Genomic DNA, 15,029 nt, shown 5'->3' with positions numbered 1-15,029 from the left:
AACACGTGTCACAGTACATGTATGATGGGTGAGTGATACATGCAGCTGACCTGAGGGCTACACGCCTGCTTTAGGTGCAGCAACTGTGTCAGTGTGTGTTCCCGGATACTGCTCAGCTCTGCCTGTTGCCTTCGTAGTTTGATGAGCAAGAGTGTCAGCTCCTCTGGCTGGAGAGTGAGGGGAGAAGCCGTAAAATAAACAAACAATGTTATAGGAGATCATTGTAGATCACACACGATATGTCTTTGTGAAAAGCTGAGCTCTTCTTATAATCATGACTGGTAATTACATTGTCCACCAAGTACTGATTCAGATAAAGGAACTCATCTCTATTTAATTCTATACCCAACAACTGGAAAATATGGGCTGAGACATCCCAGGAGGTAGCAAGAGAAGAGGAGTCCGAGATATCCCACCAAGAAAGGAGTCCAGTCCGGACAGTCTGACATGAGGGTTCACAGCACATCTGAACTCCTTCGGCTTAGGCTACACTACTGGACAAGCGTGAAATCATCTCAATGGGACAGCAAGGGCCACTCCTATTTACTGTGTCATGACGGACAGCCAATATATCACTGTTATATAAAAAAAAATGCAGGAAAAAATGTGGAACATACCTTCCCTAAGAAGGGCTCATTTTATTGGTACAGAATAATGGAAGAATATTTTGGTGGATTGTTCCACATACCAGAGTTATAAGTGCAGGCACTTTGGTATCAAATATTGGGCATGCTGTAAACAAGCACCATCATAAAACATTTCTGTCCTAATTTATCACCATATTAGTATAAATTGCTTCAAAACTTCATATTTACAATCAGGATAAGAGTCAGTAAGTATCATATCTGCAGGTATTCTACATTAATGTGGTTCTAAAGTCTAGCTGTTTTGTACCTTAATGCATTCCCCACATTAATGTATAAAACGTTCCACTAACCACCCCTCCCCCATTCATATACACTTACCTGACTCCACTCACTCACTCATCCAGTGGGGTCCTATCTGCAGCACCGTTCCTCCACTTCCTGGCCTCACAGGAGACAAAGATGGCAGCAGCAGAAGCCATAGGTCAGTCAAATACTGTGAGGAGGAAGCAGAGGGCGTAGCCGAGTGGCATGTTGTGTATCTATGGATGCACACAGCTTGGCTCAGGAGCACGCCCACAAAGGTGCCCCCACAGTGCAGAGCTTATGGGGGCACCCACAAGAAGGAGCAGAAAGTGCAGATGAGGGACCAGTCAGGTAAGCATAAGCTCCTTTTTAATTTGCAAAAAATCGTCTTTAAATCTCTTTTTTTTCGCATGTGGTGGGGATAAGGCAAATGTGGCAAGAGCTACTACTAAAAAACAAAGTGTTTGTGTGTATTAAAAACTTCTGCTTCTCAGGATCCTGTACCAAAATCTCTGAAAACTGAAATAATTTGGGAATGCAAATCGCTGTGTCAGATATGGACATGCCCATTTATTAGCACATTTATGGTACAGCTCTCAGTTATCTCCACCCACTTCCTAGCCTGGCCAGGAAACAGGAAGTAAATGACAGATATGGCCTAAAGGATTCCCCTAATTCACATGACTTATTACACAATTTGCATTGATCCCTTTTTAGCATGTAAAAAGAGCCCTGGGCCTCTCCAGCAGCCTGTCAGGCTTTTCCTATTTAATCACACACCATAAAAAAAAATCTGATTGACACATACAGCCTTGAACAAAAATAGAAACCATACATAGCTCAACCCTAACTTGAAGTTTAATTTGCTACAACCGGACAAGTCCTGGGCTGTGTAGGGTTTCTGTCAGATAAGATAATTTGAGCAAACCAGATCCGTAAACGTTATATGGAGAGGAGTACAGAATGTGGGGACCTGTCACTGTTCTATGGGGAGAAGTACAGTACAGAGTATTAGGAAGGGTCCGTTGGTTGGACTCTCCACTCAGTGTCCTAGAATAAAGTGACATTAAACTCTGGTTTAAAAAAAGAAAAAAAAATTATTAAAATTCAAGTATAAATTATTTACTCAGAAGCACCTTCTGTTGCATTCAGTCTTCTCTAAATCATCAAATTCATTTTACATATTTGTAGTGTGTATAGAGAAGTGCACGAGTTCAAATAACATGCACTGCTCGTTCCAAACAGAAGTGAGGGGAGAAAAGGAGAGTTTTGAAACTCACAGAGGGTGTTACAAGGAGGCAGAAAAACACACTAAAAAATAATTTCATGAAAAAAAGATTACAGGGTCATTAAGTAGTGGATGGTTATTTTTGAAGAATAAGGAAATCATTTAGTGTCAGTTTAATCATCTGCCCAGCATGTGCCAGTGTCTACCCTCATCAAGAAGGCCACTTCTAAAAACCAAGACTCCATTTATCACGCTGTCTTCTGAGAGTGATAAGCTCTGGGGGGATCCTGAGGAATATACCAGTCCAAAACAATGCAGCAGCTAAAAATTAGGATTTTTGATTAACCTATAAAATCCTTTTCTTGCCAGTCTATTATTAGTTTAGGGCTGGGAACATAATGGACCAGTAAGCCAGGCTGTCGCAGCTGACAGTTAATTTTTGTTTGAGCTTTTAGCTATGCTCTCGGTTTGTGCTCCAGGACTTACTGAGCCTGACGTGGGTAGGCTGTTTTCTAAATATTAAAGCAACTGTCTCAGCAGGCTTAGATTAGCTGACCTGTCATCTTTATTCTTACAGAGTAATCAGGTTTGCAGATTTAGAGAATCTTACCTTATAACTACAGACATGATGTAAACAAGTAGCAGCTTGTGGAATTCCTTTTCAAACAGAAATAGACTTTTAGCTGCTTATTGTAGACTAACAAATGAAATGTATTAAATCGTACATCACAGGACACATGCCTAAAACTCAAAAACAGACCAGAGGGAACCCCACTACAAAGCTGCCTACAAGACCTTCTGCTCAAAACTGATATCCACAGAAGTGTGAACATCTACCTGATAGATCTTAGTAAATCGAGAAGCAGCCTGACCCTTGCAAAGAACCTCAGGCAGAACATAAAGGGGACTCAAACTGTTGAAACAAAGCTGGAGACCTCAGGTACATTTAACAGCTCAAAAACAGTGAAGCACCTATTCCTAAAATGATTTGGATTAGGAAAAAAAAAATAGCAACACAATGTTCTGATTCAGGTGGAACGAAAAATTCACCTTAGGTATTAAAGAGGACCAAGGTCTCAAGAACCAAAAGGGGTAGTATCCCAAAAGGGATAGTTGAAACAACTCAGAACCTGTGACAAATATTTCACATGCCACTCCAGGTAAAGCCAGGCTCTACTCTTCACAACCACATCTCAGGTGCTGGCTCAACTCATCTCCAACCAAAGCAATCAACTGTACCAGCAACAGGAATACTGCACAGTGAGATGCAAAATAATCTTCCTTTATTAAAAGTGCGAGTGCAAAACATGTCAGAATAGAACTTGTTGCTGCTTAAAAAAGGAAGATTATTTTGCATCTCAGTGTGCAACATCCTGTTGCTGATACAATTGATCTGAGACCCGGAGAGCCAAGGTTTGGGCACCGAAGAAGAAAACCTTGCACGTAAGGAACAAACAGGGAATCTCTTGGAACTGTTCAAAAGGAGAAGTCCACAAAACAAAGAAGACCAAGTGAAAGTCCCAAGGAGACAAGGGGGACACCCTGCCCAAAGGCATTTACCAAGGAAAGAAACGTGACAGGTCTCCAAAACAGAACAGGCAAGGAAAAGATTTGTACCTTAACAGTACGTAAAGGCTATCTCTACCTATAGCAACATTTTACATCCCCTTGCCTGCTGCCCAAACTTCCTCCTATCCTAACTTTTAAAATTGCCTCAGCACAGCATTCATTTACCAATCGTGGGTGCAATGCTTTGCAGGCTACTATGGAAAAAAATAATAAATGCACATTCTTCCTGCAAAAATAAATGCATTAATTTATTTTCTTCTCACAGTTGAACTTAATAGCCAGAGACAATCCCATACCAGACTGGAGAAAGGTCAAAATGCACTCCACAGCATACTGTTGGGAATGAAACTCACACCAGGCAAAAAAGGATTTCCATGTACGCTGGTATACCTTCTCACAGGTTGCCTTTCTTGTCTTGAGAAGGGTAGGGATTACGTAGTCAGAAATCCCCCTATCCCTGAGGACCTGGGCCTCAAAAGCCATGTCATTAAAGCCAGTGATCATAAAGCAGGATGGAAGACTGGACCCTGTGACAGCAAATCTGTCTGATCTAGAAGAGCCAACAGCTCAGCTGCCAAGAAACTTACATACATACAACATTCTTGGCCAAGCAGCTACGATAAAAATCACTGGAATACCCTCCACCTTTATCCTACGCAACAGGCAGGGAAACAGCTGAAGTGGAAGTAAGGCATAGATTAGGCAAAACAGATCCAAGGAGTCACCGCGGCATCTAACACAAACTCTTGAGGATCCGTGGATCGGGACACAAACCTGTTCCGTTTGCTGTTGAATCTAGCTGCCAAGAGATCCACATCTCCCACTGCTAACAATTTTCTGTGAACAACTCTAAGTAAAGTGGCCCATGCTTCCAGATTCAGCTGCTGATGAGAAAGTCTGCCTGCCAATTTTCCACAACCAGAATGTGCACAATGAAGGAAACCAGAATGTAAAGTTCCGCCCAAAACAAGATCAGGTCCCACTTGTTCCTGAGTAGCGCGACTGTCTCTCCTTGATGGTTGATGTAAGCTACAGCTATGGTATTGTTCGAATGTACCCCGAAGGGAAGACTCCAAAGATAGACTAATGAAGCAAAGCTGACCGGGTAGATTTTATCCTTCATTTTAGAACCTTCAGAACTTGCTGAGTTCCTTGATATCCAGAATAGGCCAGATGTCTGAGTTGGAAACCATAAACAGTTTAGAATGGAAGCCATGAGACCCCTCTCTCTCTCTCTCTGGCAAGTGTGTGATGACCATTTGAGGGAGCAGCCCTATCAGAGCTGAAACAAAAATTGCTGTTTCTTGTGGCTCCAAAGATACCCTTGAGCGCATAAAGCATGGAGGGGGAAATAAGTGACACATCAATATGTAGCTTCTGGATACCATGTTGCAGACCCATTCATCTAAGTTTACGGAGTTGAGACAGCCATAAAGGCCGATACACTTTACTCCACATGTGAGTGGGGGCGCCCCTTCGCTGTGAAGAGGATTTGCCTCTAGATTCGGAGGACTTGGGCATCCAATTCATCTTAACACAGGCTTTTGCTGAGGGCCCAGCGACTGTTGCTTAATAAGGAACCTTTCTTGGATTATAAAGGTGTCAGTGGTTTCTGACCTGAAATCTTGATGTGCAATAAAGAAATCTCCTTTATTAGCCCATAATAAGCAGATAAGGCTGGTTTCTTGCTGGCTGTCAGAAAATTCCACACACTACCGCTTATTACATCATGTCTGTAGTATATTAAGTTCTTCAAACCTGAAAACCCAATTACAGTACTCTGTAAAGGCAAACGTGACAGGTCAGTTAACCTAAGGCAATAGTGTGAGAAATGTGACTCTGCACACTCGTAAATTAAACTAAAGCTGTAAGCACAAAAGTAAAAAAGCACTCAAGATGTGTATGGAAATATGCTGCGCAGATTCATATACCAAAAAAAAACCAAAAAAAAGTAAAACACTAAATCAAAACAACTCAACCCAAGTACACATAAATCAAAATAGTGCTACATATAAACATGCATAATTATGATCCAAAACCAGCATATAATAGTCCTTCATACAAATGTCTATAAAGTCGTGATACAATCTACCAATCGTGATCAAGTTCATATAGACAGTTCAGTTTAGTGAGAACAGATTTTGTGATAGCAGAAACCTCCACCAATCCCCTTTTGGGCACATGCTCAGTTTATGGATTGACCCTCATTATACAGGTCTTATTGCATCTTTGATCAAATCAATCGAATTCCATAAATCCAGCTGGACTCTCCCAGGGCTCAAACAGCCTTCCCTAAAATTCTCACACGGTAAATCCAGCAATTCTTTCAGCTCAGGTGATAAAGCATGGATCAGTGCTCAAGATGATACAAAGGCGGACATAATGCTCATTGAGGTATTTTTAATGACAAAAGAAAGAAGAAAATGCACTCACAAAATAATTGAATAAAATTGCCGACAGCACTTTTAAAACATTCCAATGCTGCTTGGATGGATGTCTCCTAACATTGGTAATACACAAATACCTCCAGCCACATGGCAAAGCACTACCAAGCCACATCGAAGGTCACGCCCTAAGCTTTTCATCAATCTGACATCATTGGGAGTGCAATAAGACCTTTGTAATGAGGGTCAATCCATAAGGTGAGTGTGCAGTAAAAAAGGGATTGGTGGAGGTGTCTGCTATCACACAATCTGTTCTCACTGAATTGAACTGGGTGGACAGCACAGTGGCTAAATGGTTAGCATTTTCACCTGGCAGCACTACATTTGTTGGTTTGAATCCCAGCTACAGCACCACCTGCCTGGAGTTTGAGTGTTGTCCCTGTGCCTGCATGGGTTTTCGCAGGGTACTCCAGTTTCCTACCACACTTCAAAGACATGCTGGTAGGTTAATTGGATCCTGTCTAAATTGGTCCTAGTATGTGTATGCACGAATGTGTTAGGGACCTTAGATTGTATGCTCCTTGAGGGTTAGAGACGTGTGTGTGTGTGTGTGCGTGTGCGCGTGTGTAAAGCCCTGCGTAAATTGACGGCACTATTTAAGTACCTCTACCAAATTAATAAATAATAAAATAAGCAAATGTGAAATTGATCACAATTGGTACATTGCATCACAAGTTTATTCACAGACATTTGTATGAAGGACTGTTAAACAGTGATTTTTGATCATATTTTTTACATATGTTTATATATAGCACTATTTTGATTTACAGTGCCCAGCATAGATGAGTACACCCCAACAGGTCTGTCAGAAAACCTTTACTTTCCTTTCAAAATCAACATTTTCTATGGGACACTATACCACAAAATATTCCCACAAATGAAGGCCATTGATTGCAAACAAGATTTGTTCATTTGCACACAAAAAAGGTATTTACCCAAAAATTTTAGACAACAAAATCCTAATTAACAAGAATTCAACTACAGGTGAGTTTAATTATTCATGGACATCCATGGACGTCCTCCCAGAACATGCCCCCTGTGTGCCCCCAGCGCCACCGGTGATTGTGCGAAATGGTAAAAGGCCAATCACAGCGGCCTTTTACCATGTGATCAGCTGTGTCCAATGACAGAGCAGATAACCAGGTAAATACAGTTGCTGGTTATCGGCTGCAAGAACTGCAAATTGTCAGCGAAGGGATCGGCAGTGATCATCAGTGCCCTGATGATCAGTGCCCAGCAGTGCTGCCTACCTGTGCCCAGCAGTGCCACCCATCAGTGCTGCCCATCAGTGCAGCATAATCAGTGCCACCTATCAGTGCCCATCAGTGCCGCCTATCAGTGCCCATCAGTGCTGCCTATCAGTGTCCATCAGTGTTGCCCATCAGTGCTGCCTCATCAACGCACATCAGTGAAGGAGAAAAATTACCTGTTTGCAAAATTTTATAATAGAAACAAAGAAAAAAATTTTTTCTTCAATTTTTTTGCTCTTTTTTTTTACAGCACAAAAAATAAAACACCCGGTGGCGATTAAATACCACCAAAAGAAAGCTCTGTATGTGTGAAAAAAAATGATAAAAATTTCATATGGGTACAGTGCTGCATGACCTAGCAATTTTCATTCAAAGTGTGACAGTGCTGAAAGCTGAAAATTGGCCTGGGCAGGAAGGGGGTATAAGTGCCCAGTAGGCAAGTGGTTAAACATGTGTCCAGCAGACAGTTGATTATAAGAGGGCATTACCTAACAAAGAAATCCCCTTCCCATTTCATGCTGTCAGCAATGGCAAAACATGAAAGAGAAATGTCACAAGGCCTGAGAAAGAAAAAATTATTTGTTTACACAAGAAAGGTGAAGGCTACAAGAAGATAAGCAAAGCTTTACTTATCAGTCGGAATACTGTATGGCGTCACACTGATGAGGAGTACAAAGAAAAATGCATGGTGCCTACAGTGAAACCTATTGGTGGCAGTGTCCTTCTGTGAGGCTGCACGAGTGCTCTGGTGTCACGGAGCTGCATTTCACTGAAGGTATCATGAATTCACAGATGTACTGCTCTAAATTGAAAAAGAAGATACTACCATCACTCCGTGCCCTTGGTCAGCATGCACTTTTCCAACAGGACAATGATCTAAAACACACATCTAAGGCCACTGTTGCATTTCTGAAAAAGATTAGAGTGAAAGTAATTCAGTGGTCAAGAATGTCACTTGATCTCAACCCAATCGAACACCTTTGGGGAAATCTGAAGAGACAAGTTGAGTATCAAGTCATTCTTGAAGAACGGAAAAAATTGGATTTTTTTTCCTACATGCTTACCTGTAAAATCCATTTCTTGGAGTACATCACGATTTTGCAGGTAAGTATGTAGAAAAAATCCAATTTACTTTATTGTACATCATAGGACACAGAGCAGGCTATTCATGACTATGTGGGATGTCCCAAAGCAATAAGAAATTTGAGGGGAGAGTGACACCAAGATCGCCGCCATCGATAATCCCTCAGGGCCTTCTCAGCCGTCTGTAAAACACTGTAGCCACGGGCAGAATCCTCAGCGGCTCTGACATCCACCTGGTAGAATCTTGTGAATGTGTGAACCGAAGACCATGTAGTGGCCTTGCAAACCAGTGATGCCTGATGGCAAATTGCCCAAGATACCCCCCACACTCGTGGAGTATGCTTTCACCCGAAAGGGTGGGACTTTATCTTTCAAACCATAGGCTTGAATGATCAATTGGAGGATCCAATGAGAAATAGTCGCCTTGGATGCCATCTGTCCCTTCCAAGGCCCCTCTGGCAGCACAAATAGAGCATCTGACCTCCTGACCTGTGCTTCCAGAAGACCCTTACAGCACGTACCACATCCAAGGTATGCAGAGATCTTTCTCTTGCTGACTGAGGCCTAGGAAAGAATGAAGGTAGAACTATGTCCTGATTGAGATGAAAACCAGAAACCACCTTTGGTAAAAAGCACAGATGAGGTCGCAACACCACCCTATCATGATGCAAATTAGAAATGGTTCTCTGAAAGATAGAGCTGCCTGTAGAAGTTATTGCTACCTTATGAGTCAACAGGATCAGTGAAATCTCTCCAATATTTTCAAATAGTGGCTTTTGCAAAACCTCCAAAACCAAGTTCAGGTCCCAAGGACACAAAGGCAACCTGACAGGAGGAGCCATATGCATCACTCCTTGTAAAAAAGTGCAGACCAAAGAGTCAGACACAATGGGCCTCTGGAAAAAAAATAGCTAATGGTGAAAACTGGCCCTTAATGGTACCAAGAGCCAAATTCTTCTGCAACCCTGTTGGAAGAAAGACAGAATCCTGCCAATCACATACTTTAGTGGATGCCATTTGTGAACCTCACGTCAGGCAATGTAGGCCTTTCAGGTTCTGTAATAAATGTTCCTAGAAACTTCCTTTCTAGCACCCAACATGATGGGGATGACAGAATCAGACATTCCCCTATCCTTCAGGATCTGGGTTTCAATAGCAACACTGTCAAATTTAGTGATTGTAAAGCTGACTAATATAGGACCTTCAGACAAAAAGTCTGGCAGATACGGCAGGGCCCAAGAACAATCTGCTGCCATCTTCACTATCTGTCTGCATACCAGGCCCTCCTGGGTCAAGCTGGAGCAATCAGTATCACCAGAATAGATTCCTCCTGAATCTTGCGTAAGAGACGCAGCAGCAGCTGGATTGGAGGAAAGGCATAATTCAGTGAGAACTGGTTCCAAGGAATCACTAAACATCCACCCCTGCATCATGAGGGTCCCTTACCCTGGACACAAAAAAACAACCTTGTTGTTGAACCTGGATGCCAATAGATCTACATCCGGGCAACCCCATCGCTGGCAGATTTCCTTGAAAACATCGAGACGCAAAGCCCCCTGGAATCAACTGCCTGCGACTGAGGTAATCCGCCTCCCAATTTTCCACACATGAAATGAACACTGCTGACCGACTTGGAACATATCTCTCTGCCCAGGTCAGAATGTAGTTTACCTCCTTCTGAGTACCTCAACTCCTGGTACTGCCCTGGTGGTTGATCTATGTGACTGCTGTGGCATTGTCGGACTGAATCATTACAGGCCAATCCTGAAGCCTGGATGTCCAATATCTCAGAGCCAGCCTCACTGCTCGAAGTTCCAGGACACTGAAGGGAAGAACCATTTCCCGTGGAAGCCATGTTCCCTGAACTGTGGCCTCCTCCAGAACAGACCCCTAACCTGAAAGGCTTGCATCGGTGATTACCAACTTCCACACCACTGGCCGAAAGAATCTTCCCTTCTCCAAGCTGTGAGTTATCAACCACCAATGCAGGCTCCGCTGTACCTCTGGAGACAGAGATATGCAGTAATTCAGGGCAGGAATCTTTTTGTTCCAAACAGACAGAATGTACCTTTGCAGCAGTCTGAAGTGGAATTGAGCATAGGGAATAGCCTCGAATGAGGACACCATCTTTCCCAGCAACCTCACACAGGCAAATTAAACAATACCTCTTGGCCTTCAAACTGCAAACCTCATTCCTCAGGGCGCAATGTTCCCCTGGAGGCAGAAATATCTTTGCCTAAACCGTGACTAGTACCATCCCCAAATACTCCAGGTTCTGCACTGGTTCCAGGGCCAACTTCTTGAGGTTGAGCACCCAGCCCAGCTGTTCCGGGATCTGCATTGTAAGGACCACATCCTGCTTCAGATCTGGTACCGACCGATTTCTGAGCAAGAGATGGTCTACAGCAGGGGTCTCCAAACTGCGGCCCGCAGGCCGGATGTGGCCCTTTGTTAGTCTTTATCCAGCCCTTGGGGCACTATTCCTTCCACTGACACCAGTCACAGAACACTATTCCTTCCACTGACACCAATGATGGGGCACTATTCCTTCCACTGATACCAATGACGGGGCGCTATGCCCTCCACTGACACCAGTGACGGGGCGCTATGCCTTCTACTTACACTAGTGACGGGGCACTATGCCTTCCACTGACACCAGTGACAGGGCACTATTCCTTCCACTGACACCAGTCACAGCGCACTATTCCTTCCACTGACACCAGTGATGGGGCACTATTCCTTCCAGCGATACCAATGATGGGGCACTATTCCTCCCAGCGATACCATTGATGGTGCACTATTCCTTCCAATTACACCATTGATGGGGCACTATTCCTCCCACTGATATCAATGATGGGGCACTATTCCTTCCACGGACACCAATGATGAGGCACTACTCCTTTCACTGACACCAGCAATGTGGCACTATTCCTTCCACTGACACCAGTGATGGGGCACTATTCCTTCCACTGACACCAGTGATGGGGCACTATTCCTTCCACCGACACCAGTGATGGGGCACTATTCCCTCCACTGACACCAGTGATGGGGCACTATTCTTCCTACTGATACCAATGATGGGGCACTATTCCTTCCAATGACACCAATAATGGGGCACTAATACTCCCACAGACACCAATGATGTAAATTTTTTTTTTACCCCCAGCGACCACCAAGCCTATGCAATTGTGTACTCCTACCAATGCCAGGGAATTTTCTACCCCCACTGGCCACAGTCCGGCCCCCCTTAAAATCTGAAGGGCAGTAAACTGGCCCTTTTCTTAAAAAGTTTGAGAACCCCTGGTGTAACCAACACTCCCCAAGTTCTGAGTAGCCCCAACACCAGAGCAAGAACTTTTGTGAACACTCTGGGAGCCGTGGCCAGCCCAAACAGTAGTGCTTCGAACTGGAAATGCGGAGCCCCTAATGCAAACTGCGGAAATCTTTGGTGAGGAATGAATATGGGTACATGCAGGTATGTGTCCTTGATGTCTATGGACACCAAAAAGTTTCCCTCCTGGCCACTACTAACTGAACCGATTCCATACGAAAAGATCAGACATTTAGGCACTGATTTAGCCCCTTGAGGTCCATAATGGGCCTTACATCCCCATTTGGTTTTGGGATTGTAAACAGGTTTGAATAAAACCCCTGAAACCTTCCGCCTGCTGGAACATCCGTGATTACTCCTTGAGCCAATAGGTAATCGAGTGCCTGAAATAAAGCTCTACTTTTCTCTTGATTCGTTGGTACATTTGATTTTAGAAACCGGGGAGAGGGAAATGCCTGAAATTCTAGTCTGTACCCCAAAGAAATCATGGAAATGACCAATTTGTCATGGCTTAGAGCTCTCTATGTGGCCACAAAATTCAAAAGCCTTCCTCCCACCTGAACAAGTGGGGGCGCCCCTTCATAAGGAGGCAGACTTTGGATCTGTATTAGACGACTTTTGCACTCAGGGCCTCCTAGGGTTTTGATTCTGAGATCTACCCCTGGAGGCTGGGACTTGTGTGTGCCTGGTAGATGAGGGCCCAACAACCGAAGCCCCTGACAGCTTAAAAGAATGGCGTTTGATTTTTCACTTAGAGCATAAAAGAGTACTTTAACCCCCTGAAATCTTTTCAATATATTTGTCCAAATCTTCCCCAAACAGCCGTTCCCCATGAAAAGGAAAACCTGCCAACAATTGTTTGCATGGTAGTTCTGCTGACCAACTCTTCAGCCACAAAACCCTGCGCATGTGCACTGATAAGAGGGCCAAGCGAGAAATTTGATGAATTGAATCCTTAAAAGCATCAACCACGGAACACAAAGCACACAGAACATCTTCCAAATCCTCTGCCGAACATTCCCCTGCACTTATGGTTTTCTAATCCATTGCTTGACACGGTCAGAAAAACTCTAGCAATGCCAAAAGCTTCCCCAGCTGGCTGAGCAGCAGAACCTGCCATGGAGAAGGAGGCCTAAAGAAGAGACTCCATGTTCTTATCTGCTGGGTCCTTGAAAACCTGTACATTATCCACAGTACATATTAAAGATTTATTCAGGGATGAAACAGCTGCATCCACTACAGTCAACCTCCATTTCTTAAACTTTTGTTCCATGGGTTACAAAACAGAAACCTTTTTGGTGGCACAATTGGTGATCCCAGTCAGCATACATAATTTGCTCCAGAAGAGGATGCACCTCCAGGATTGGTGGTTCTAGGAACGTTGATCTAGCCCACTTCCTTAGTTCCCTGAGAAACTGATGCAGTCATCCCAGCGATCTTATCTTCTAAACCCACTAAGGCTGAAGCAAGATCATCCTTTGTTACATATGCTGGGGCAGAAGCCTCAGTAGTAGCCACAATTCCAGATAGACGCAGTGACTCAGACTGCTCAGACGCTTCTGGCCTGTCAGGAGAGGATATTACAGCAGACCTTTGGCAAGGTTCCTTAGGACCTGGTGGTGGTACATTAGCACCCTTTCCTGCTGCACCTTCCCCACTTCGCTTTCTGTAAAACATTATTTCAAATAGCGCAAACCTGTGCACCTCCACTAGTAACACAGATCACAATGATACAGCTATGCAAGTAGTGTGCTGAAGTAAAAACACTCAATGAAAATTTTGCCTTATGAGCCACCTAGGGCAGCTTCTGACGGACTGGTCCACGCTTCCCCCTCAGGGGAGTACTCACGTGTCCCAACAGAATAGCATGCTCTGTGTCCTGACCACAAGAGATTTCTCAGCTGCAGCAGCCCACACGTGTCCTGTCCTCCAGATGAACAAAATATGGCTGACTTCCGTTTCCGGCCGCACTCCCTCTAGTGGCCGAAAACAAAAAGAGCAAACACATCTCAGGAACAACAGCGAGCACTCCCCCCGATAGAAACTCATAGTCACAACAACTCTCCTTTTCCATGCAATTTAGAGCTTTGTTTCTGTTTACAGAGAGGGAAAAAAGGAGATACTTACCAGTCCCACTACAGGCACCAACCTTCACCCATCACGGCGGGCACTGTCATATAGACTTTCAAGGACATTTCAGTCCCCATGCTGAGGGGCTACTGCCTTGGACCCGTAGCGCTCAGGTACCATACATTTTAGCCTTCCGAATGGAACTGAATAAAGTCCCTGATTCTCTAATGGAACCATTCTGGACTTTCAGGTATGCTCCAAGAGCACAGCAACACTTTCAGTGAACATCCACCTTACAGACCCTGGTGAAAAAACTGAGGTACTAACTGTATAGGAGGGGTTATATAGAGGAGGACCTCTACTCTGATTGGATGGCCAGTGTCCGTTCACCTATAGGTGGCCTATAGCCCACATAGTCATGAATAGCCTGCTTTATGTCCCATGATGTATGATAAAGAAAGACAGATGTTGCAATATGTCACCAACTTGTTCATTCCAAGCCTAGACTTGGTGCAGTCCTTACAAATCATGGAGGTCATACAAAATACTATGTAGTAGTTATTGTGTGGGGTGTATTCATTTTTGCATTAACTAATGTGAGTAAAACAGAAGATTTTGTAATCTAAGTTATATTATTACCTTACTTTCATGTAATGAGCTATACAAAATGTTCTATAAAACTCAATTTTGTCAAAATTTTGGAAATTGTTCTTATGTTCATTCAGATATTGTTTAAAATCACACTTTTCAAAAGGGGTGTACTCATTTATGCTGAGCACTGTATGTCTACTTGGGTCAAGTTGTTTTTTTGCTATATGAATCAGCACAGCATATTTCTGTACATATATGCTAAGGCAATTCCTTTACTATTCAGAAGACAGTCTTCCCACTTCAGCAGCGATCAAGTCAGAAGATTACGCTGAGAGTAATACAAAAGGCTCAAAAACATTAAAGAATATGTGAATTTGCATCTTGTAAAACAACCCATTCAGTTTAAAATAGAAATGAAAGGTAAAGCATTTGTGTAGATATAAAAAAAAAAAAATTCTTATAAGTGATCACATTCCCCTGTTCTCAGCTGCATAGGAGCTGTGGGAGGAAACAGCAGTACACTGATTTTCCTAGTGAAAGGCTGTGCAGATGGAGGGGAGTGTCAGCACACAA

The 15,029-nt window shown here is 43.5% G+C and overlaps 1 protein-coding gene across 12 annotated transcripts in view; it reads right to left on the bottom strand.

Moving 5' to 3' along the window:
• PLEKHA5 (pleckstrin homology domain containing A5) overlaps positions 1-15,029 on the bottom strand; it is a 213,779-nt gene that overhangs the window by 66,661 nt on the left and 132,089 nt on the right. For 11 of the 12 annotated variants that reach the window (XM_089689103.1, XM_089689100.1, XM_089689104.1 and 8 more), the window contains one exon: positions 51-167. The exons of the other annotated variant lie outside the window; for it this stretch is intronic. In XM_089689103.1, the coding sequence (XP_089545229.1) occupies positions 51-167 (117 nt within the window). The remainder of the gene's footprint in view (positions 1-50; positions 168-15,029) is intronic. 12 annotated transcript variants of the gene reach the window in all.

This window comes from Staurois parvus, unplaced genomic scaffold, assembly GCF_062004578.1.
Source record: "Staurois parvus isolate SC_StPar_1 unplaced genomic scaffold, SC_StPar_1.0 ptg000469l, whole genome shotgun sequence".
Taxonomy (NCBI): Eukaryota; Metazoa; Chordata; class Amphibia; order Anura; family Ranidae; genus Staurois; species Staurois parvus.
This window is presented reverse-complemented; position numbering and strand designations above follow the sequence as displayed.